At 40.8% G+C, this 26,402-nt stretch overlaps 1 protein-coding gene across 1 annotated transcript; it reads right to left on the bottom strand.

Moving 5' to 3' along the window:
• Positions 1-9,760: 9,760 nt before the first annotated feature.
• Positions 9,761-10,354, bottom strand: LOC147458398 (uncharacterized). Its single transcript, XM_086511823.1, has one exon. The coding sequence runs from the start codon at positions 10,352-10,354 to the stop codon at positions 9,761-9,763; it is 594 nt and encodes a 197-aa protein (XP_086367949.1).
• Between the last annotated feature and the right edge of the window lie 16,048 nt (positions 10,355-26,402).

The raw sequence follows: 26,402 nt of genomic DNA, 5'->3' as shown, positions 1-26,402 counted from the left end.
CCTATTCTGATTGCTCCAAGGACTGAGTTGTTGTTAGCAGGTTGCCACGAAGGACGTCTGTAGCATAGCTCTTTTGTACTAACATAATGTCAATATGCAAGGAAGCAACTTGGGATGGGGCACGAAGACTTAATGAGAGTTTCAATCTCACCAAAGTGAACTCAGAGGGCTACTCATACTACGACAAAAGCAAATCAATCACTTCCTAGTCAAAAAATTAGTATGCGTCCAATCTCACTGCTCTAGGTCATTGCGCCTTTTCGGCATCCAAACGAATTTGGAATGCAATGAAACTTAAGGAGAAGTATTACAACACCTAGGGACACATTCCTACCAAGTTCTACAACCATCTGGGAAGGTACATAAATCACGATCCATCACAAAAATGTGCAGAAAATTGAAACAGGACTACTCGGAAAGGTGCACTTTAAGCATAGAAACACTTATCCATGGTCAAAACATCAAAAAAACAATCATTTTAACCTTCAAATCAATGCATTTATCTCACAAGCAATGCATAGCAAACCACAACAAAATTGAGAATGGTTATACTTAAATTATAGAGCAAGAGACAAGGAACACAATGTGCTATTCAAAAATGAATTCTTATTACCGGTCTAGGAGAAAAGAGGATTACAAGTTGTAGAAATAAGAAGCTCTCACAATGACGTTTAAAATCCTCTTCAAGCTAACGATGCCTCTTTAGTCCAAAACTAAGGGTTTTGATTTATAGGCTAAGGGAACTTTTCCACGGCCATTCAGCCACTTACAAGGGTGTGGACTCAGAGAGGCTGAGAGGGTATGTCAAATTATATTACAATTACAAATCATCATTAGCTGAATTACACAGCTTCTTTCAAAAAATTGAGCAAGTGTTACAGGGGGTTTGGTGTACATCCACCGGTCCTGTGTTAGATCGTTGTATCCACAAAAAATTCCCCCCTTCCTATTCATTACACATCCTTGTGCAATTTGTCTCTAAGTTTAGGCTAATGTCTTCTCTTGAGCGTTGCAGTGAGGTGCCTAAACTATTGCACTCTTGCCTCAATCTGTACTTTTATGGCCAGCTCTCTGAAAGGCTTGTTGCTGAGAGTACTTTGATATGCTATATGGTGTGCTGGCAGATCTTTTGTCATGGGATTGAATATGGAGGATTCCACTTTGAATAAGTCGGTCATGAATGCCTCCTCGAAATTCTGCATGTAGTGAGAGGATAGGAACATGACTCTTGCATACAATCCCATGATGACATTCTTGCTTGGGATTTCTACCTTCATATTCCAGCAAAGCCCTCTTGTGTCTTCCGCAAAAATCTGCCAGGGATGCTCTGCTATCTCTATATCATTGAAAGTTGTTATGCAGGTGATTAGCATCTTGGTAATTTTTATGAGCATTTGGCATGTGAGATCCAGGATCTCCTTCATCATATTAATGACCCCTTTGAGAGTCTGAACCATATACTTCTTGGACAGTGGGTTGTTATTTATTGGCTTTGTGATAACTGGGTAGTTTAGCATCTCCGGACTTTTGCTTTTCCAAGAGTAAAAGTTGTTCTTGGATCACTGTCTATTGATGGGATAGTAAGTTGGGTCGATCCTGAGGTGTTGTGGAGTGTTCCTGTAATAGGGTTCATCTATTGGTCTTTGCTCAAACCACTTCTTTCACCAGAGACGTTGATTGTCAATGATGGTTTGAATCTCAATTGCAGTGATAGGGAAATCCCTGTAATCTCCTCGGTTGTTTGGTTCAGGTTTTGATAGCATTCTTTGATACCATAATTTAGCCTCCTTCCGCATCAATGGCAGGGCTATCATCTCATGCCTGAGGTTTTTTACCACCTCATGTGGAGTGATCATAAGGAGGGTACATTAGGAAAAATGTGGACTCTCTTTGGGCCATATAGGATTAAGGTTAATTAGGCTCCAGCCAATAGGAAGAGAGAAATGTATATAAGTCTAGAAACTAAGAAAGTAGAGAGAATAATAGGGTTGTCCACTCATTTATTGCTTTGTATCCTAGAGGGAGGTGGATGGGTAAAAGAGGGAGGGGGAGGGGGAGGGGGAAAAGGGGGGAGGGAGGGGGGAGTGGTGGGTCCACAGATACTTTTTTGCAAAAACCCTAAAATTTCAAAATTTTCAAAAAAAAATAAATTTAAAATATTCCATCCAAAACTCCCCCCAAACCTACCCTATGATCAAAAAGTCATTTTCTCACTCTAGAACCTTTTTCCCAAGACTCCCTTCCTCCATAGCCCCTTTCCATAACAAAAAGCTCCCACTCTCTCTCTAAACTCTTACACCTTCCTCCTTCTTCAAGCTCTCCATTGCAACTTTAAGCTCCTACTCTCTCTCTAAACTCTGTCTCCCTCCTCCTTCCTCAAGCTCTCCATTGTAACTTTAAGCTCCCACTCTCTCTCTAAACTCTGTCTCACTCCTCCTTCCCCAAGCTCTCCATTGCAATTCCAAGCTCCCACTTAAGCATCCATGGCAAACAATGGTCAAAATAGACGCCCCAAACCCATCATTCAAAGTATGGTTCTCCACAACTCGAAGAATGAGGAGCAGCAATGGGAACCTCGGGTTTTTCAAGAAGGTGTGTGGGTCTACATGCAACCTTCCGCAATCGGTCCCCATCATGTTCGTGAAAGAACAAACGTTGATCTCCATTGGAAGGGAAGACTAATAGGCTTCAAGCAAGTAAGAGACAAGGGTACGGTGACAATCGTTCAACATGTCTTCATGTTTGGACACATGCGCCTACGAGGGATCACCAACCCAAGGGATTTTCCTTGTAATTGTATGTCCCTTGCACTTCAATGGTTTTGGTGGTAGCAAAAAATTGGACTTTTTACATCTCACGGACTGTTTTGTTTCTATGTAGATGTTTTCCCTTCTAGCCTTGTGGAGGAGAAACCGCTCTCGTGCCTTTCAGGCACATTTACGGCCATGCATGCAAGTCTTGGGGATATGCTCTTCTCCAACACAAATTCATCAAACCTTGCACGACAAAGGGTGTTCTTTTACACTCACAAGTACATTGTACCTACAGATGAGCAAGGCTACGGAGAGCTACAACCTTTGGAGGCTACAACCTTGCGTAGCATGGAGTGGCCAAAGCCAGATGCATTCACTGTAATGTCTTTGAAATCCAAGATTGTAGCTGATGTGAGAGCATCATTAAAATTTGGAAAAGCCTTGCGTTCCGTACGTTGGGCTTGGATGGTGTTGTCCTGCTCATGTCTTCGCTAGCATATTCGGATCTTTGCCTTTCCATCATACAAATACTATGTATGTTTGCAAAGATCTACATTACGATACATTGGAAGCCATCCTTGGCGAAAAGTGGGGGTATCTTGAAGGACTTCACAACGGAGATCTCTTTCGGTGTCAGGTTGGAAGTTTCGGCATTGCTATCCGTTTCATCAAGCTGCGCTCCACCCTTTACGTGCAGTACTTCTATGAAAGATGGATGTGCAAGCTTGGTGAATGGATTCCATTGCAATCCACCGATGTTACAATTGAGGTATTTGATATTTCAATCAAATTGTCGAGTGGTGGTGCTGTTGAGACCGTCCAAGTGAACAAGCATTGGACATTGGCCGATGTGCGGGAGCACTTAGTGATAATGGGTTTAGAGCATGGAGAAGATACAAAATTTTGCATCGGACGACGTAAGGTGAATGATTTTTCTCTCTTAATTATGTTATCTTTATGTTCTTTGGATTATTCCCTGCTCTAAGGTGGGTATGCTAATTATTTTTTATTTTTGTTAGATTGGTAGCCGCATGGAGAGCACGATTCAAATTGAAAAGGCGTGGATGACGGAAGAGAATCTGATTTTATCATTAGAGTAGTTATGTTTTGTACTTAAATTTCTTATAATATCACAATTGTAAGTTCAAGAAGATGGTTGTATCAAATTTTGGCAATGCAAATTATCTTAAAGTCGTAGTGATGTGTTTTTAGAGTTAAATGATTGTAATTTAATTTGAAAGTTTTTTATAACTTCTTGTTATTTGTGTTACTTTTTGAAAATTGTTTAATATTTTAATTATTGTTATTAAAATATATTTTTTGGGGGAGGGGGGCGCGCGCTATATAAAACCTCCTAAACCCTAGCATTTTCACAATTCACCTACATAGCCTGTTCACACTCTCATTTGAGCTCTAGAACTCTTTGCGTTCCTACCTTAGGAGCTAGCATCATGGCATCCTCCTCCACCCCTCTCGAAGCCACGGCGTTACAACACTTCCAAGTGTTTTTACAAACAACCGAGTGGCAAGATCGTGACGATCTCCACAATTTCTTCACCCAATTCCCTAATGTAAACGCAACTATTCACCTAAACAGCCAATTTTTTCAGCCTATCTTGGAATTTTTTGAAATCTACATCGACAAGTATGTTGTACTAATTGTCGGACAAGGGGAATTGTGGATTCCATGCGATTTGCTTCGCTACATACACAAAGGCGATCGGCCTTTCACCCAAAGGCTTCAGCGATTTTGTGTAATTGCGGGTGAGGCAGGTCAGTACATTGAAGATTCACGTTTGAAAAAGAAGAAGGTCGGCACCCAGTTTCTAAGTCGCTTGGCGACTTTTGTGTTTCTTCTTGCGGAGGAGCCTGAAAGGTTTGAGGTGAGTTTTCCTCATTTGCGCCTTGGGGGTGTCGTCAAGGACACAAAGGAGCCCATTACAGTGCCCTGGGATGCAAGCAAAGAGGGTAATATTCTTGCCCTAACCTACCCAGGAGGTGTCATGGATGCCGCCAAATCCATGGGTGATGAGGGTGCCGAAGCATCTGTTAAGCCCGCTACAAATGCGCCGGAGGAGACATTAACTCCGAAGGTTTTTTTTTAACACCTCTCCCCAATTGTCATAAATGGGGAGGAATATTTGTTTTTACATGATCTTGAGAAGACTTTTGACATCTGCATGGATGACTGCCTGTCCATCCTCTGTGCCATTGTAGAGTCCTCTGCCATTGACCCCTCCTTCGATCCACTGGATCAAAGCCTCCTACCCCTTGGAGAGAGTGTGGTAGATATAGTGGAGTTGGCAATGGTGGCGGTGACAGATGCACCGCACTCATCTGTGTCGGAGGATGAGTTTGTAGCTACACATGCATTGGTTGAAGCCCAACGCACTCCTATGCATGTTCATATAGATGAACTTGAGAGTGTCGTGATGGCTCCCAATTCATCTATTTCTCTTGACAGCAAAGGCATAAACGATGAGGACGACGAAAAACAAGAGGTATTAATTAATTTTTGTTTTGTGATTACGTTAATTTTCATTGTTGCATTCTGAAATCTTATTTACCTATTGATTTCTTTGTAGAATGTTGTGGAGCTAGATGAGCATGCAGGTCGGGGAGGAGATGGTAGGCGCCAAGCTTTTGGATGGCAGTCATCTCTTGCGCATTACCATGGCAAGCTTCCCCAGGACGGCTTTGTGATAATCCACAAGGAGTACACTCCTTGTGGTCAATTTTGGGTGTCAATGATAAAGCAATGAGCCGCATCCTATGCTTGTCAACCATATCTCAAGCCTCCCAAGTTATATATCTTGTAAATAAATCCCTAGCCAGTGTTGCATTTGCGACACACATTCGTGGTTGTGTGCTTTGTAACGTGGCCTTAAGCCAAGCTGTAGGTCTAAGCAATGTGCTTGGGATGTGCTGCACAAACAGCTTCCCTGCGCCCAAGAGCCCCGAGAAAACATTGCTCACCATATCTTAGATGGCTCAAGCACTCAATAGCTGCATATATCTTGTAATTAACTCCTTCAAATTTGTAATGAGATATATCACATCTTTGTACTTTGCTATTTCAAATTTTGAATAGGACTTGATTTTTACTGGTACTTTACATCTTCTGTATTGAGTTTATGGTACGATAGACAGTAGGTGATTGGTTCTATCTTGTGATATGATTGTGCAATTCTCTAAACCAAAATCAAGATTTTTTTTCATATAAATAACACCAAAAAAGCACAATATCATTGTATTCTTGTAAACCTAGCCTAGAAAAGGTTAAAAAAAGTTGTCTGGGGGCCTGCCGCAGAGGCGCGCGAGAAGGCAAAAGTAATTGTTACTTTTGCCTTCTCGTGCGCCTCTGCGGCAAGTCCCCAGACAACTTTTTTTAACCTTTTCTAGACTAGGTTTACAAGAATACAATGATATTATGCTTTTTTTTTAATTCAATCAACCACACTTGGTTGACAGCTCTTCTATCCACATCTCTCTCTCTCTCTCTCTCTCTCTCTCTCTCTCTCTCTCTCTCTCTCTCTCTCTCTCTCTCTCTCTCTCTCTCTCTCTCTCTCTCTCTACTTAGTATTACTCATATCACTTAAAACACAAATGTACACGACTTGTTATATTTGAAAAATCCACGACTTGTTATATTTGAAAAAGATATCTTTACATTGCCAAAATTGCATAAAAGTCAAATTCAATCTCTCTCTCCTCTGATTCGACGCGCAAGAGCTATATCCTTGGGCATTATTGTCACCCATTTTGCATGAATAGCACACAAGTTAGTGTCTTCAAAAAGAGAAATTAGATGATATTCTGCCGCTTCTTGCAGAGCTTCTACAGCGATACCTTGAACTCGAAATGCCATTCGATAACTTTGCATGATCTCTTTCACCAAACGTGCGAATGGTGCCTTGCGGATGAGAAGGTCTGAAGTTTTTTGATAGTGATGAATCTCTTGCAAGGCCTTTGGAATGCATCGCTTCACAATAGGAGCCCGTTGTTGAGGGATGGTAGGATCTCGAACATGGGCCTTGCAAGGGCAAACCTTGAAAAAAAAAATCTTTCTACAAGAGGGCTTGCGTATCTTCAAGGCCACGATGTGCTCCGACTGGCTCTTCAACTCCACCCTGCTATCCAATTGGCTCATCTTCTACATCCTCAAAATCCTCTTCATTTAGTTACCCATGATCACCTCTAGGCTGATCTGACTGCAGAGCGCCAAAGCCACGTTGCAAAGTCTTCCTAGTCGGGACTCGATGATTGCTTGGGATCTCCTGTCCGCTCCATGGTGGGCTTTGTGCTTCGTTGTCCGTCTCGGTTTTTGTGTCTGATGTCACTACCCGTTTCTTCTTGCGTGAAGGTTGTCCATCTTGTTGCTCGTCACGTGACCATTCCCTCTCCATCTCTTCTAAGAGCTCTTGTTCGTGTATCCAAGGTGGTTTTTGAGCACCTTGGACGGATGAGTGAGGGTGAGCAAAAACAGGTTGATCTTTTCTTGCTGTTTGCTTTGTGCATGCCATTGTGTAAGAAGGGGCAAGATTGAAAATGATACTCCCTCTTCTCTAAAAGCCCCCTATTCAAAAGAAAATAGGTCTCTTCACACTTGACCAGGCCACTTTAAAAAACTCTTAATATCATCAAAATATAAAAAACAAAAAATGGATAAATGGAGAAGTATTATATGAAACTCAACAAAGACAGCTACAAACATAAACATTGCATTGCATAGCATCATTTGTTTTACATGTTGGGTAACCAACGTTGCCCACTCTATGGCAATTTTCACGCCACCTAGCATGATTAAGGGGTCCGGTGGAGTTTCTCCATTTCTCTTTAGCAGTAAGTCGAGATTGTCTCCTAGCCTCCTTGGAAACACTTGACTTTCGCGCTCTCTCTATGGCATGACATCTCCCCAAAGAACAACGAAAGAACCAATCAAACATCTCCTTCATGTAGTTGGAACTCGTAGTTCCACCACCGTGACGTGTATTTTTAAAGTACACACCTTTGGCTCGATAATGTGATTTTTCCATTCCTTGAGTGCTCCACATGTCTAATGAACCATATTTTGACATAAAGAATGCTCCATTCCATGCGCATACAAAATATGCTGCATCAAGAAAAAATGCTTAGATCAAATGAATGTTTATATATAGCATCAAAATTTGAACTGAACAAAGTAACTTGCCATGTAGTGTGTGATATTGCTCTCTCCCCACGCTTGCACAAATGCTTTAGTGAAATTCGAAATGTGATCTTTGAACAAATTTTGTTGCTCGCTCGTGGTTTGGGGTTTCCACATGATTTGAAGCACTAACTCCAAGTGGTGCCACACTTGCCTACGTAGATTTACAAGCACGGGATTTGAATCTTGATCGGTCGTACACTTGCAAAGCGCTTTCTATAGCTCCCATGGAGCATCCTCCTCACCCCTCTCCTTTCGCATCTCTAGTTTCTTAAAAAATCTACGTGCTTTCACACCATTCATAGATACTTTTTGTGGCACTTCATGCATATTTTCCACCTCACCGATGATAGAAACATTGCCACCATAACATCCAATCGAATTTAGAATTGCTTCAACTATTCCAATGGCTTCCACAAATCTGGAAAGTGGTTTCATTGTGAAAGCGTACTCTATGTGAAGCTTTAACAAGCGATCAAATATACGCATAAAGGCATGCAAAGTGCAAAAGTGTACTTTGTAAGTGGAAAATTGATAATGGGATGCCATGTTTTATCTTTTGTCGACCGATTGGGGACCTCCATGATACGACACTTCAACACCAAGCACACCCAATCCCTTGCATCATCATCCATTGACCCTGTTGCCTGACTTCCCTTGACACTTTTCTTTGAAGAGGTGGAGCCACGAGTACTCTCCTTGTATCCTCGTACACAATATGGACAAGGAAGAAGTGATGAAGCACCTTGTTTACACCCAAGTATACATTTGATTGTTTTTAGATCACCTCCTAAGTGCCACTCAACATCAAATGTACCTACTCCATCTACTTCTAGCTTTTCTTCCTCTAGTTGTGCCTTAATAACCTCTGTGATCCACGGGATCATAGAGAAGACCCATGCCAACACCTCATGAGTCTCTTTCTGAACTTCAAAAGCTCCTAACCACGATATTTCTTTTTCCGATTGTACACTAAATGATGGTTTTTGAGAATGATCACCGATAGCATCGACTTTTGCAAAAAACATTGCCTCATTCATGAGTATCACACTCATACGTTCCAATCTCCGTCCTTTGACAATTTGACATTCATCTAGCTTAAGAATAAATATGAGCTTCTCTCCAAGTACTGAAACAACACAGGAATTGAATTGTTATACTAAATGATATTCAATACAAATAAAAAATGACATTACAATTTGTATTACCTTATGGAGACAAAACATAAAATTTAACCATAGCTCGTTGTAGTCGTTTCAAGTCAACAAAAATATTGTTGAATTAATGATAACCAAAAGATTTTGCCCCATTAGGAATAGTATTGCCTCTCTTTATATTACCACGTGACTTGGCACTCGTGGAAGAGTACATCATGGATCCTTCAATGTGTTTGTATTCGCCAAGGGATTCCCGAACAAGATCATTGTTTGCTTTTTTTGCAAGTCGGACCCTATGTGGAATAGGAAATCAATTCTCGGTGATACCTTGCTCTCGTAATGCATCTTTCATCAATCCATGAAGTGCATGGTATGCATTTGTGCTGATCCCAACCTCATCACAAGCTCTCTGGACATCATCCTCAGACACAAGGTTAGAGATATTTTTTAGGATCTCCTTTGTGATGGCATCTTTCATGTGTTTGGCCTTTTCACAACCTATGATGTAAAGTATATCTTCCTTTGAGATGCATCCTAGGAGAAGATTGCAACGGTCCTCTTGTCTAAAACTTCCACACACATCTTGTATATATGTCCTATTTCAAAAGGTGAACCGAGTTACAAATTGATGAAAATTATTTGAGAGTTATGAACACTGTGAATTAAAAAAAATACCTGGTTGTCGTGATCCGCTTCTTACGTGCCCCTCCATTAGAGGCTAAGTTTTCAATGGAAGAGAACTCCCTCTTTCGCTCACGCATGCCAAATGGAGTGGCTTTTAGGTGCATCATTGCAATCTGTAGCTTAGTTATCTCTGTTTCTGTAGCTTTCATCTCCTCTTTAAGATCTTTGAGTTGTTTCTCTATGGAATGTAGTTGTTGTTGGAGATTTGTGGAATGAATGTGTAACACTTGACATTGTTGTCGGAAATATGTCAACGCACCTGCGTGATTGGAGTCCAATCTCTTACAATACCCAAGAAGACCACGTTCTCCTTCTCCCACATATTTGATTAAGCTTGGGAGTGTACAGAATGTCGGATGACAGCTCACGAGCAGATCTTTTGGATACAACCCTCCATCAAGCCACAAGTCAACATTGGTTTCTCCTCGAAACCGTCGTACGGATGCCGGTTGAGATGCTTTCTCGTCGTTTTTTTTTGTGGGAGCAAATTCGATCGGTAGATGCAGACTGGCATTAGTTAACCTAGTAGATGACGGCGCAGGTGATTCATTGGTTATGTCGCGAAGAGACATGGTGGAAAGTTATGATAGGGAAAAAAATTTGATAAGATATACTTTTTGGGATAAAAAGACTTAAAAATATATTTTTTCATATATAGGTTCAATTTTTGAGCTCAAAGGAGGAAAATTTTTAAATTTTAAAATTTTCAATTTTTAGGCTTTATTAGATGGACGTTTTGATGATGTGGCATTATCTATTTATTCTTGGAATTAATGTAGAGAGAGACCCAAGGAATTTTAGATTTGGAGCTTATAAAAGCTACATTCTTCTAAAAAAATACTTATATATATATATATATATAGTGACCTTTTTAAAGCTTAAAAGATCCATTTTGAAGATTTTATTAAAAAATCATTTTTTGAGGTGAATTGATGCACGAGCTGAAAAGTGGAAGATGTCATAACTACTTACTCTCTTTGTGGAATTAATGTAGAGAGGGACCCAAGGAATTTTAGATTTGGAGCTTATAAAATCTAGATTCTTCTAAAAAAATATTGTTATATATATATATATATATATATATATATATATATATATATATATATATATATATATATATATATATATATATATATATATATATAGGGACCTTTTGAAAGCTTAAAAGATCCATTTTGAGATTTTATTAAAAAATCATTTTTTTGGGGTGAATTGATGCACGAACTGAAAAGTGAATTTTGTCATAACTACTTACTCTTTTTGTTTGGTGATAGGTAGAGAGAGAATGGTTCTTCTCTCTACTTTTACTCCTCTCTCACTTTTTACCCCCCTCTCTCTCCTACTTTATCCCCCCTCTTCCTCCTACTTTACCACCCTCATTCCCTACTTTCCCCCCCTTTCCTATCTAGAGAGAAGTTAGAGAGAGAGCTACAAAAGTAGCCCTATTTATTGTCTTTGTTCCCTCCATCCCCTACAAAATTAGCTTTAATCCCTTAAAATTAGGAATCCTTACATGGCCCCAATGGGGTCCAATTTTTTCCTAATGAGCAGATTCTAGTACTTTCAATTCATACTGCAGATATTCCTTGTGTGCGAGTCTTTGACTTCTGAGATCCAGCACTGAATCTCGCCTTTGGCTGAATCCAAAATGGATGTCGTGTGGCTAGATCTGTAGATTCCTGTGTTGCTTTTCCAGTGCTTGTAGTTGGCACATCTATTTGGTGAGCTTCGAATGTGGAGTGCTCTAACCCTTCTTCTTGCTCAAAGTCTAGTGGGACTGTTTGGTGAGGCTTTGCTTGATTGGCCCTCAGAGTCTCCAAGTCCCCCCGTGCCTCAGTCAGTTGCTTCCTCAATTCTTCAATTTCTTTGTCTTTGGCTCTTTGTAGGACCCTATGTCCTGTTGTTATGATTTTTCTATCATATTTTTCTTGGGCTAGGGCCTCTTTTAGATCTTTAATCTCTTGGTTCAGGGAAGTTGATCTTGAAATCATAGTTGAGGAGGTGGGAGTCTCTTGTATGGCTAAGAGTTGAGTCAGAGTCCTACTAACCACAGTGTATGACTCCTGTAGCTTTTCATTATGTTTCCTTTCTTTGGTTAGTTCCTCCTCAAGGCGTTGCTGCTTGACTTGCAGTGCGGAGTTGGCCTCACTAAATTGTTGCACCTCCTTGTAATAGTAGGCTGCATTTTCATGTTTCCTTTGCAACTCAGATTGGGCTTGGAGCTGTGCTTTCTCCAATTCCTCTATTCTTTGTTTTAGCTGCAAGGCATCTTCAGCTGCCTTAGACACTTCTTTTTTGGTAGGTCTAGCTCTAGCTCATGCAGGTTGTAGAGAGCCCTTTGGCATTGAAACTGGAGCTTGATCTGCTCTAAGTGAGCATCAATGTCAAATGACTTGACCATTTTCACTCCTTCCTGTATTACAACTTGAGCTCTTGGTTTCGGATGGCTTTGCTGACCTTGATCTGATGTCCCAGCCTCATCAATCATTTTTTCTTTCAGTTTCAGTGCTTCTATAACCATTAAAGTTGTGGGTAGGCTTTGGTTGTGTTGCCTCTGTTTCCTGATTTATCTTTTGTTTCGACTGCATCTACTTCGCTCCTTGCTCTGGAAGGTCTGCATCTTTTTCTTTCATTTTTTCTCGATCTCTGATGGTACCTCAATGTCCTTGGGAGAATCAAATTCTTGGCCCTTCTAGTCAAGTTTTTCTTGCTCTTCCTTTCCTTGTGAGTTATTTCCCTCTTTTTGGTCCGAGTGGATTCGTCAAATGATTTGAGATCATCGACTTGTGGTCTCTTTGCTTCTTCTTTCTCTCTTTGCTCCATCTTTTGTTTGAGCTCATTTTGAATTGGTTTCCGCATGGCACTGGAAATCTCTTGATTCGCTTCGACTTCCTGTCTTTTTTGCTGCTTGATCCGTTCCAGAAGCCACTGTCTGTCTACGTAGCAATAGAATGTTTTCTTCTTCCTCCTCCTCTTTTGCATCATCATCTTCTGTTCCTTGGGTTATTTTTTTTCGTGCTTCTGTTGTAGGATCCTTTCCCTCAATGCCTACGCTGTTGGTGGATCCTTTCCCTCAATGCCTACGCTTCTTCCATTGTCCTCCTTGCTTGAGTAATTGGGATGGCTTCCACTGCACGGGCAGTTTTCTTCCTCAATCGAGTATATCCCATGGAGTACTGACTGCCATGCTGCTCCTCCAAAGACTGATACTCCAAAGGGGTGTCTCTTCATTGGGACCCAACATCCTGGCTACTTTGAGAATCTGACTCAGTCTTTTCGTTGTCATAGTCCTTTATGGTTGCGCTTTGCCTTGTTTGCTTAGGTTCTGGTTTTGGCTTGGTGGATGGTCCGGCCATAGGTGTTACTGCTCTTTTAGATTTGTGAATTAGATCGATCTGCACTTCTGTGAGTGGTAGATCATCAATCATCCCTAATGCTTGGCCCCGCATTCATGTAGGCCTTGATTTTTTGGATCCCCTTTAGGTTTGCTTCGACAATGTTGTCGAGGAGTTAATTTCTGAAGTTGCAGCTGACCACTCTTCTCTCTGCCAAGCCCATTGCCATTAGTATTGCCATGTGCAACAACGGTTTTGTATATCTTGGTGGCTTCTGCACTTTGAAGTGTTGCGATATGAGGTGCAACGGCAATTCAGTTTCTGAGTATATCAAATCCTGATATGTCAACTTGTGGCCTCCTTGCTTCAAGAAATCTTTGTCGTTGTCTATTGCCTTTGTCTTTTGCAATAGATTGTGTGTCCCTTGCTGCAAGTGGAGGGCTTCATTGATTATTTCAGTTGTGATCTTAACCTTGACTGCTACCCCATCTTTGTCAGTCAGAGTGGCTTCCCCATTGTACTGAATCAAACTTATGAGCTCATGAGCTTGCCTGAAGTCGGTTCCCCAGGGAGGTAATTGTAGGAAGTTGTCTAATTGTAGGCATTTGCCCCCAGTGTGCACTTCTAGCTTTTGGTGTAGTGTACACATTTCCCATGGGAAGATTGTGTCCTTCACTATTTCTCCATCTACGGCTTTCCGATGAAGATGTTAGCCGGTATTTCTTTGAGTACCTATTCTATGATATGAGCCTTCTCATTTGAGGAGATATACGTTATCTCATAAGGTGCAGCATTCCACTCCCTTTGTACTTTCCTCGAGGCATCTTGCGGTCAATGTTAGCATTGAAAATAGTTTTTAGCCATTGATCAAAATCGTCAAAAAGTTGCAAACTTTGACCTAAACTAAAAAACGAGCATAACTTTGTCAAAACTACTCCAAATTTGACCAAATTTCACCAGTGTAAAGGCACAAGGGCATAATGTAATAGATTAATTCTGGTAAAAAGGTACATGGATTGCAATCCATGTTGGGAGGAATTTTTGAAATCCAACTAGGGGAAGTTTTTCCAAGGGATATGGAGATGCTCCTATGTAAATTTCTCTCGATTTAGGGTTTGAGGTACATGGATTGCGATCCATGTTGGACAACATTTTGAAATTCTAATGATATTATCTAGTAGGGTTCATCTAGATGGTGCCTTGGTCCAAAAAATTTGGGATTTGGATCAATGGTTTGACAATTGGGCTAATTTTTGGAAGTTCTCTGCAATGTTGGAGAATCACTACAAGAGGCTATTCATATTAGCGACGCTCACACAGCGACGCTCAAAACAAAAATTCCCGGCGTCGCTATGAGCGTCGCAAATTTACAAGTAAATTTGCGACGCTCATAGCGACGCCGGCTGGGCTAAAAAAATAACAGAGAGCGCCCAAAAACCCAGATCTCATATCTGAGTTTTTCGGCGCCCTCAAGCAAGAGCAGGTAAGGCTCTCCCTCTCTCTCTCTCTCTCTCTCTCTCTCTCTCTCTCTCTCTCTCTCTCTCTCTCTCTCTCTCTCTCTTTCTTCTCCACACACACACACACACACACACATGAGGAGAGGAAGGAGAGCCAGGTATGCTCCTTCCCTCTCCTCACTGTCATGTTCCCTTCCCCTCTTTCTCTCTCCCTCTCTCTCTCTCTCTCTTTCTCTCTCTCTCTCACACACACACACACACACACACACACACAGACACACACATAGTGTTTTTGAGAGAGAGAGAGAGAGAGAGAGAGAGAGAGAGAGAGAGAGAGAAAGAGTACAAATATAAACAAAAACGCACACACACATACATAAACAAAGAATGCACACACACATTGAGAGAGGAAAAGAGAGAGAGAGCATGCATAAACAAAAAACGCACACATTGAGAGAGGAAAAGAGAGAGAGAACATGCATAAACAAAAAACGCACACATTGAGAGAGGAAAAGAGAGAGAAAACATGCATAAACAAAAAAACGCACACATTGAGAGAGAAAGAGAGAGAAACTAATTTAACGTCGTAGGAAACTAATTAAAATTAAAAGACCTAAAGATCTAGCCGACGAGGAGTTGAACTCAAGACCTATTATTCAAGAGGGAAATGGCATAACCAATCTATCATACTTGGCATGGGTGATAGAAAGGTTATACCATTTATCTCTTTTTATTGACACACACATCCACACACGCGCGCACACACAAGAAGAAGAGAGTTATAACGTCGTAGGACACTATCCTCAAAGACGTTAAAGATTAGGTTAGATGTAGACTTACGTTAAATTAGATTTAGGTTTATTTAAGTTAAATTAGATTAGATTTAGGTTTATTTTTAGTTAGATTTACGTTTATTTACGCTAGATTTAGAGTTACGTTATATTAGATTAGATTTAGATCTCCATAGACTGCGATGCCTGCATGAAGCGGGTGAAGAAATCCCTCAATGGAATATAGGGTATTGCTGCCTTCACTCATGGTGGGCTCCGTCGATCCAAAAGTACTGGTGAAATGTCTTCAGAAGATAGGGAAGAAGGTGGATCTTCAGGGCGGCAAGAGTCACTACATCCCCGACAATGACCATCTAGACAACCTCTAGTCATTCAATAGCAACTTCAAAGTTAGTAACAAGAGCAAGAACGGTCCAAAGGGCCAATTGCTGTCGTCAGATGTGGATGGAGATGAGGCAGCGTCACTGCCGGAAGTTAACTCTCACATCTTTAGTGATGAGAATGCCAACTCTTGCCGAGTTATGTGAAAAATAAGTTTTAAGGTTCTTATAATCCCTGTTAGTTTAGTTCTTTGTTTTTAATATAACATAATTTACGTTAGATTTAGATTTATGTTATATTAGATTAGACTTAGGTTTATTTAGGTTTACCCACACACACACACACACACAAGAAGAAGAGAGTTTTAACGTCGTAGGAAACTATCCCAAAAGACGTTAAAGATTAGGTTAGATGTAGACTTACGTTAAATTAGATTTAGGTTTATTTTTAGTTAGATTTACGTTTATTTAGATTTACGCTTATTTACGTTAGATCAAGTCCAAGCAAGAATTACTTACGGTTTAGGGTTTAGAGTTAGACGAACAGTGAAAAGATCTACTGTGAAAAGATGTTAAGATGTTGTGAAGTGCTACAGCTAGAGAAGAGGCAAAGGGGTTTTGTCCACTACATGCAGTATCATGTAGACGTGGGTCTGTAGATTTCTTGTACGCACAAATATAGGTATTGGCCAATAAAGACGAGATTATAGCCCGGTGGTTCTGATCTCCGTGCACCTCTAGACCGAGGTGTGCGGGGATTGGACATGACTAGAGAATGTGAGGTAGAGAGAGAGAGAGAGAGAGAGAGATAAGACGAAGAATGCCAATAGAATATTAAATTTTTTGTCCAGGTTATAAGATTTTTATCCTCATTATGAGTAGTGACGAGGATGTGGGACCGTCCAACCGAAACACCTATCTCTCAACGAGCGTCTTATGTCCTTGTAATCAATGCAAGCATGCTGTGCGACGGACAAGACGTGTTTCTTTGCAGCACGTTCGCGAATTTGGCGAGTTCGATCCATCTATTATAGATCGAGTTGTTGCCAATTATAACTCGTCGGACTCTGACGCTGGCCAACAAGCAGCAATCTTGCAACCCAATAGACGTGTTCGCAGGCGCTTTGGTCAAGCAGCATATGTGAGGCCACAAGATGTAGCCTCTGACAGCTCAGGGGATGATCATGCAGAGCACATTCCCAACGAGGCAATGTTTGAGCCCGAGATTGATGAAATGATCGAGACGATCATGGATTCAGAAAGGCTTACCTATGATGATATGAAAAGTGAAGCCGATACACCATTGTATAATGGAGCACGTATGTCTAGATTGAAAGCACTCCTGGTTCTTCTCAACATGTAGGCAAAGTTTGGATGGAGTGACACTAGCGTCACAACGCTTTTCAGGTGATCTATTACAATTAGTTTACTTTAATAAAACTCTAAATGTATAATGATCTGATAGATTTTCACACAACTGTATCGTATTTTTATGTTGTGTAGATTGCTTAAAGAGCACATACTACCAGCTGACAATGTGATGCCAGATTCCCGAGATGAAGCAAGAAAGATTTTTCGAAACTTGGGGATGGATTACAATTCTATCCACGCTTGTCCTAATGACTGCATTCTTTTCAGAGGGGAATACATAGACATGGAGAATTGTCCGAAATGTGATTCCGAAAGATATCGAGTAGATCTCCACGGGACAAAAATTCCACAAAAGGTTTTGCGACATTTTCCTCTGCTTCCTCGCATCAAGCATTTCTTCCAATGTAAGTCCATGGCCGCCCTAGCATCATGGCATGAGGAGAATAAATCTTCGGATGGTGTGCTATGAATTCTTGCAGATTGTGCAGCCTGGAAACATATAGATGGAACATGGTTGGATTTTGCCAGGGAAGCTCGAAATTTGCGCTTAGGCCTGGCTATGGATGGTGTAAATCCATTTGGTCAAAGATCAACATCTTACAGTGTATGGCCCGTTGTCATCGTCAACTACAACATTCCCCCGTGGTTGACTACGAAGAAGGGGCACCTATGGCTAAGCTTGATTGTGCCAGGGCGATATAAAGTGGAGAATATGGATGTGTATCTTCGTCCACTATTGGAAGAGCTACAACAATTGTGGATTGGCATAGAGGTGGTGGATATGAGCCGACACACAGGACGATGGAATGCTTTGATCAGAGGCATTCTAATGTGGACCATGCATGACTATCCCGGGCTAACAGAATGCTCAGGTGATCTATTGACACTCCTCACTCAGACACTGTAAATCTGGTTTTTTCCCATAGTTGATCTATTATCATGTGTATACATGCAGGGCTTCAAACAAGCGGATACAGAGCATGTGTCACATGTGGACCTAGACTGAATGCACGTAGGGCGCCCTCACTGAAGAAGCAAATCTACGAAGGTCATCAAGCGTATCTTCCAGAGAATCATGTGTTACGCGACGGCTTTTTGGGAAGAGAGCCACCAAGGATGTCTGCACAAGCATGGTTAGAGCAGAAGGAGATGTGCGATGACCGATTGCCTCCAGGGATGAAGAGACTATCTCTATGGTACGAGTTACCATTCTGGCCCCGACTCATGATCAATCACTTGCTCGATCCAATGCACATATTCAAGAATGTGGGTAATCTACTATGGGACCATCTGACCGGCAAGAAAGATACTTTGGGAGCCAGAGTTGACCTTAGAAATGTGGATCGTATGGAGCAATATTGGCCGCAAACAGCGTCTGATGGATCGATAAAACTCCCTAAAGCACCATGGATTTTCACAGGAGCCCAAGAACGCAAAGTAAAAGAGACCATTCGATCTTTGCGGACCCCCACTGGCGTAATGCGCTTTTGAAGGAGAAGCAAGGAGGGAGGTGCTACCAAAATTCCCATCTTGAGGATTCATTGCATCAGAAATTTAAGAGGATTCTCAGCCCCTAATCACGGTAATTATGGTTTAATTACTGCTCTTCTTAATCTCATCATTACCCACTCATAATTCTTGTCTACTATGCCTACTTTTAGCTATAATTCTCTATAGCTGCTCTCTAAGTTTTCATAGCTATACTTCATTACATAATTATCATTCATTTAGTTAATTTATTCAGCCATTCATCATCCTTAATCAAGGATTAATGCATGATTAGGAAAGATTCTCTCTCTAGGCGGTATAGTCAATAAATTGTCAGCTAGTAATAGTGTAGATTTGTCAGAATTCAATCTTTCACTACTCAATAGAGTTGTAATTAAATTATACTTAATCTTCTCCCACATTTAGATGCGATTAAGGCTGAAAATTAATCCGTCATTAGTCCAATAAGAAGAAGGTTTTTCCATCACACATGCCTGCGGTCACTCTGCACCTTCATATTGCTCTAGGAAAATGAATGAGCTTGCTTACTTCATATCTTTCGTGAATCAATTAACAAAACTCTGAATTTCTTAATCATCTAAGCCAAGTAATTAACCTTAGAGTCGTTTCCCATAGGGTGGATACAGAATTACCCTTAAAATTGCTAGGGCAAAAAGGGAAAAATCTAACCTCGTGCATAAGGAGGAGTCTTTAATAAATCTAATCTGCCGATTGGTTTGTCATGTTACTCTCGGACCTTAGCTCTTTTTTTTTCAAGTCTATCATTTAAGTAGTGAGAAAAATGGCCCCGGTTAAGAGAACTCGCTTCGGTGGAGCCCACGACCGCGAGGCGGGAACAAGCAATGTCAACGGAAAAGGAAAGGCTCCCATGGACAAGCAAATACCGGCCATCTCACGGGCTATTGACGAAGAAATGGAAGAGGTAGGTCCCAATTTCTATTCAAGTTGTTTAATTAACATTGCATACGATTAGTTAGGAATGAACATATCCCTGAACATGTTGGAGGAGTCCGACAGAAACCTCGGCATTGAAATTCATTGTACATTAAGTTCTAAAGTAAGAAGGAAATGATTGATGGGTATGCTGGTTGCAATTAGGAAAGAATGTCTGCTGGGGAAAATTTAGCTCGACATGTTCATTCTATTTCCAATGTTGAACTAGTCATGAACCCCCTCCTGATCACAGGGGGCAGAGTTCCTGGTTAAGGGCTCTTGAATCCACATCTGCTGGTTAAGCGGTGGATACCCACGTCTGCTGGTTAAGCGGTGGGAATGTCCATGTCGTGCTTTCTATGCGGTGGACATACCTAGTTGTATGGGCAGCTAGGCGACAACGAGAGGAGTGAACTCTTGCTGGAGGGGGGGATGTTGTACCTCCAGAACATTGGAATTTTAATGAATAAGTTTGAGTAGAATTTTTACTAGAATATTGTCTTGGTGTTGTTTGCAATACTGGTTGAAGGGCCGTCTTAACGAACAATGTGCTTCGGAATTAAAACAAGGAATGTTTATGTTGAACAACCTTTGTGGTAGTAATTAGGTCACACAAGGAAGTGTGAGTGTGGGGGTGGAAAGTGGGGGCTTGGCTCAGGTTGCCAATGCCTACGAGATGGGTGGTCCCGATTGGTCGGGAACTCTCTGTCCCCATAGTGCTTACTCGATATTAGTAATTACTCATTGCCCCTAGAGTGGTGAAATCTCGAGGGTACGTGCCTCTGAAACATGGGGAAAAAGGCACTCGGGGTTTCTCTCCTCTTGGAAAGTGGGTCTTAGGATCGCTAGATAGTTGAAGTGCGCTTCCCCTGTGAGGTGGAGCTAGATCTCCCTGCTAGTAGGCTCGAACTCGACTCACTTTGTGATGAGAGATCGTCCGCTAGTCGAACCCTGAACCATTTTGTTTGCTTCCGCAATAGATCTAGTGGCCACCAGACTCACCATCAGATCCGCCGTTTGATACGGTGGGGTGGGGACCTCACAGTAGTGGTATAATTTTATCTGCATTGTTTAGCTGTCGCGACTAGAATAGCAAATAAGGAAAATCCATTTTCTTCTCTCATGGTTGGGCTAATATGCATCCTATGGCATAGGCTAATGCATCAATATGAACATGGAAGATTTTGCTCCAGTCGGGGGCTTGCAAAATTGGAGCAGAAAATAATTGTTGCTTCAATTTATGGAAAGCTTGCTTGCATTCTTCTGTCCATTCAAACTTAGCAACAATGAGGGCGTACAATGGTTTAGCTATTACAGCATACATATATATGAAATGCCTGTAGTACCCACAATGCCCCAAAAATTCTTGCACTTTCTTCAATTTTGTTGGTCTCGATAGTGCAGCAATTATTTGTATCTTTTCTTGATCAATGGAAATTCCGTTTTTGGACACAATGTGGCCCAAAATTCTACCTTGTCTTAGAAGACACATTTGTTGGGGTTTAAGCAAATACGATATGTTCTGCATTTTTTGAAGACTTTTTTTGGATCCGTTATGTGGTCACTTCTTCGATGAGAATGAACACAAAGATCGTCCATGTATATCTCTACAAATTGTATGAGATATTCTTTGAATGCATGACTCATTAGTCTTTGGAATGTAGCAGGGGCATTGGTCAAGCCGAAAGGCATTACACTGTATGCAAATATGCCCCACTCTGTTGCAAGAGTTGTCTTATGTTGATCTTCTGCTTTGATTGTCAACTGGTTGTAGCGTGAGAACCCATCCAGAAAACTATAGGCTTCTTTCCTTGCTACCCTCTCAAAAACATGATTCGTTATTGGTAGTGGATACTTATCCCTGATGGTGGCTGCACATTTACCTATTTGAGGTTTACACAGACACGCAGTTTGCCATTCTTTTTGGGAACTACCACAATAGGGGACACCCAATCTGTGTGTTCAATCTCGTAGATAAACTATGCATCCTTCAGTTTGTCTGTCTCTCCCTTAATTTTCTTGGCAAAAGACTCATTTTATGTGTAAGGACGTTGTCTGCGTGGTCTGGCATCACTTTTAAGGGGTATCTACGTGCTGACAGATCTCAGGATCTATCCCCTTTAGATCTTTGTATGACCATGCAAAGACATCTTTGTATTGTCTGAGCGTATCGACTAGAAGCCATTCTTCTTTGTCAGTGAGGTCTGTGGCGATGTATGTTGATTTAGGCTCCTCGCCTAGTTCTGCTAAGTTGATGCATTTGGCTTTTTCAGGACCATTATATGAAGTTCTTGGTTCTTTGGGATCTCGTTCGGGTTTCTACACCACAATTTTTCTCTCTTGAATAGTATACTTCTTATAGTGGTAATTTGCATCGAATTGATAATCGTTTGATTCCTCGTCAGTTTCCATTTCTGTTGTCCAAACTTCCTTCAAAGCTTGTTTTAGTTCATTGTATTTGTTTCTGCGCTCTATTTTGGACAGCTTCATCGATTTCTCAAAATTGCTCTCTTTTTTTGGTTTTTGTGTGTTCTTCTTTTTTGTTTTTGTTTTGATTAAGTCAGGTTTCATGTACCTCTTTGATATTCCGTCTTTGAGGCAATCAATTGCTTCCACTAACCTCAAGTACTACGTTTTGTTGGTTAACAAAGATGATGAGTCTTCTCTTATCTTGTTTCGTTTGTTTATGCATTTATCGCAATATTTGCGCTGTCTTCAAGGATTTTGGTTTGGAAATCATAGTAGGTCACCCGTCGATCCCTTCATTTGATGTTCTGACTTGAGCTAATAGACAGCTCTTCATCTGCGTTTTCCTCTAACAGCTTATTTGTCAAGTCCTAGAAGGCTTCTTCGTCTATTTTTTATCAAGGTCTCTTACTGAGATCTCATCCACTATGTGTAGGCTGGCAACCCCTTCCTCGTGAGGGACTTCCAACTCCAATTTTGGATTCTGGCTGACACCCATCATCTGGAATGGAATGATGTCATACCCCTCCTCATCACATAATTTTATGAGGGTCACCTCATTTACATAAACATCAAGAGTGGCCAATATCTGTCTCCATCCAAAAGATTTGAGCATCTCCTCTGGAAAAGGCTCTGGTACATATGTCTCGTCTTGTGTAGTCCTATCAAGAATGCAATCTTCCCTTTTTAAACTAACCCCTTCTGAAGCTTCTCCTGTCCAATGGTGAGCTTTGTTCTGCAGCCAATCCGGTATTCCCCCTGCTTGGTCAGTTGTGGAGTTCAGGTCTTCTCGTGGGGTTCATTCTACATCTCTATAGCTATGATCTATGACACTAATTTTTGTAGTGGCATCCTTATTCCTTAGATAGATATAGTCATAACCCCAATCTTTTACCATTTTGAGTTGACGCATGAATGGTCTGCCCAATATGATATCAAAAACTGTTTCTCTCGTTGAAATTCATAATAGCGAACGTATGTTCATATGCAATTCCGCATGAGGTTACTACAATCTGCTCCAAGATGCCAATTGGTCTCTCCAGATACCCATCTACTAATTGAAGTTTCATTCTAGTCTTTTGGAGAGCAGATTTTCCCCATTTTTCCACATTTCTTTGGTGGCTATGGCTACTCCAGCCCCACTATCCAATATTGCTATCGACTTAACCTCTTTGTACTCCACCGATAGGGTAGTATTTCCTTCTCCACCTTCACAATAATCTCCTACCTTGTTCACTGGTACTGGCTCGTGTTTAGCTTGTTTTGAGGGTTGTGTCTTCAGTTTTTTGAAGAAGCATTGGGTGGTGGAATTACTAGCCTTATTTTTTCCAAATTTTTCTCAACCTCCTCCCAAAGACGAGGTCTTTCCTACAGTAACTTTGAAAGGGCTAATGTACAACGGATAGGGGAAGAGTTTTGGTATCCATCATCTTAGGATTGGCCTTCCATTGAGATGGTACTTTCTTCACCTCCGATTGGATTTCATGGTTCAAGGAAGTGGAAGTGTTGGTGGTATAACCTTGCTGGTTCCTCCACTTGCTTCTACATAAGATCGACAAATATTGCAGTAGCGGTTTCCTTGGTGAAAGTTGTTGCCATCTTTCTATCTCTAGCTCTCATCGTCATCCCTTCTACTGGAAGCTTGAGAGCTTCAGCTACAATCTCTTTGGTTATTACCACTTCAACCATGTTCCCTTGCTGGTCAGAGATCTGGGATGTTCCATCTTCCTTGATTGTGGATAGGAGCTCATAAGCTTTTTGAAAATCCACTCCACATGGCTCTTGTTCGTAGAACTCTCTGAGCCCCACCCTTCTGTTAGCTTCTTTGTTCTCGGGCTTTGTTGCGATATCATAGACCTCTTTTGGTAGATGTTGCAGTTCTACCTGATGTCCTTCTTCACTTTTAAATCTATCTGTGAAAACAGTTGTGTTGTTCTCCTCCATCTGTTCTTTTGACAAATAGGTTGCTTTAGCTGTCTTTACTGAACTGGGGTCCAGTTGGTATGGTGGTAGCTCTTGCACCTTCTCTTTTTGAGTGACCCTCCTCTTAGCCTTCTCCGCAACTTGCATGACTCCTGTTAAGTCCAAGCAAAAATTTGCAACAAAAGTAAATAATCATGATTATTTACATCTAATGAATTTTTTTCAATTTTTTGCAAATTCGGCATCATAGACTTGAAGAGTATATCAAGTGTATACTTTGAGTGAAATATGGGCTCATAGAGTGAGAATGGTGTCAGATTTAGGTTTTAGGTCTCTGAAGTAGTAGATACAAAGGAATTTTGAGACTTTGAGCTCCAAATTTGTTCAAACTTGGTAAGTGGGCTTAGGACATCATGTACTTTGCTCCCATGATGGCAAAGATGCAATTTTACCCCATCTTGGCAAAAAAGTAATAATCGTGATTATTAACTTTTTCATCAAGATGAACATTTTTTTGTGCAACTTAGTTATAGGCATGATGTAGTCCCTGTATATGTGATATGAGGTGATTTGGATCAAAAATTGTGACTTATAACTCAGAATTTGGCTTGCAAGGACTTCTTTGTGTTTTTTGGCAATTTTCCAAGTTATAATTGATCATTTTGGCTCATACTTGAATTTTGGCATGTAATAGATGTGTATAAGTGATAGGTGAGGTGATGATACCATTTTTAAGCCAAAATATTACAAAAGTAAATAATTATAATTATTTACAGCAGTCAACTTTTTCTTACAAAACTTGAAAATTTTAACCTAAACACATTCTATACACCTAAAACAAGTCCTAAATTGAATTTGGTAAAATTTGGTCTGGCCGACATCACTTCGTGCTTTGTCGACTCTGAAATCATTTTTTTTTGTGACTACTTGGCCTGTAGAGTTGGTTGGTCACTTTTGAGGCTATGAACTTGTTTGCTACATAGTCCTAAAGCAACTCGTCCAATTTTGGCACATTTGGATTCACTTTGACCTCGTATGTCGAATTTGACGCTTTGTAGCCATCAAACCATTTTTTGATTTTTTAGGGCTTGGCTTGATTGATTTTATGAAACCAATCATATACATTATGTATAGACCTTATATGTAAGTTGTTTGTGGAGTCAAAATCCAATTTTTACATCTTTAAAAAACCTAGCTTTTCTGCTTGGGACCCCCTCGATCCTTGCCGAATGGTCCAACGTTGATATAGAAGTGTTTTATTATGTTGGGGCATGCTACATGTCAGATCTCATCCGATTTGGTTGAGCTGACATGCCGTCGATTTTTGGTCTTAGGTTTTCGCGCACTGCTTGGATTTTAGGGTTTTTTCCCAAGGGTCTAAACTAGCTACCGGCCATACAAAATGGATCATTGATAAGTGTAAAACTTACCCCTCATGTCTCGTGTGAGACGGCGCTGAAAACAGGCAACTGTGGACTCCAGAAAATACGTGCGAAGAGGGTCAAAAAGCTCTCTCTCCAAAGGCAACAAGTGAAAATGAGGTGATTTTAGCCTACCTTGGGTATCTATACTCGGACTTCCCGAACCATTTTCCCCAAATTCCTTTGTTAGTCCTACTAGGCCGTGAAATCTATGTTAGACTCAAAACTTTCCCCAATCGGATTCATGTAGCTCTTTCTACAAGAATTCTGCAAAAGTAGGTATGGCCGCTTAATTTAGGCTTCCCGCTTCCGTATACCGATTTGATTGTTGCAAAAAGGGAGGAAACCTCCAAGAAAATTGTCCTAAAAATCCTTTAAACAAGGGTAAAACAGTAGTGAACGTAGTTCAAGTGATATCTAGTAGCTCATCTGAGAGTGAACCGATTATTTCAATCAAGGTAATCACCAGAGCCCAGGCTAAGAAAAAGAAACATAACTCTTCTGATGATTCAAAGAACACAAAAATTGCGTCTCAAAAGACTAAAAGAAGCAGAAACAAAAGGTATGAGATGAGAAAACAAAAACAGCGAGCCAAAATTGAGAAGAAAGCAAAGAAGCTATTCTAGGAAAAGGTGAAAGAAATTGGAAGCAAAGTCAAAGAAACCACTATGAAATCTGAAGGATCAATTTTGGTTGATAAAATTTTTGAGCCTATCAATGCAGCCTTGGAAGCTTACCAAGCAATTCTTAAAGCAGGCCAAAACATGGAAATTAAATGGAGAAACTATCCTTCTCCAGACATGGAAGCAGCTAAGCTTGAAGCTTATCAAAATTTGGTAAGAATCACGCAAGAAATGCTGGAAAAACAAAAACCCAAGCTCGAAAGTATGGCAAAACCTAAGGAGCTTTGGTAAGAAACAATAAAGAAAAATCCAAGTGGTGGTAGAACCTCACCTTGAAACAAAAGAGCCAGAACTTATAGTGTTGGATAGCGAAGATGCCTTATACGGAATTCCATTCGTAGAAGAAGACTGGCAGGACACTTATGGGAAAAATTTAGAGAGATCAATGATGGTAGCCTAACTCTTAAGTCG

Source organism: Adiantum capillus-veneris, chromosome 5 (assembly GCF_014529385.1).
Source record: "Adiantum capillus-veneris isolate H3 chromosome 5, ASM1452938v2, whole genome shotgun sequence".
NCBI lineage: Eukaryota > Viridiplantae > Streptophyta > Polypodiopsida > Polypodiales > Pteridaceae > Adiantum > Adiantum capillus-veneris.
Note: the sequence above shows the minus strand (reverse complement) of the source record. Positions and strands in the feature narration are given on the sequence as shown.

Bases quoted from the DNA above. Each gene is read 5' to 3' on its own strand.
- LOC147458398 (XM_086511823.1), bottom strand. From the start codon at position 10,354: ATGTCTCTTCGCGACATAACCAATGAATCACCTGCGCCGTCATCTACT.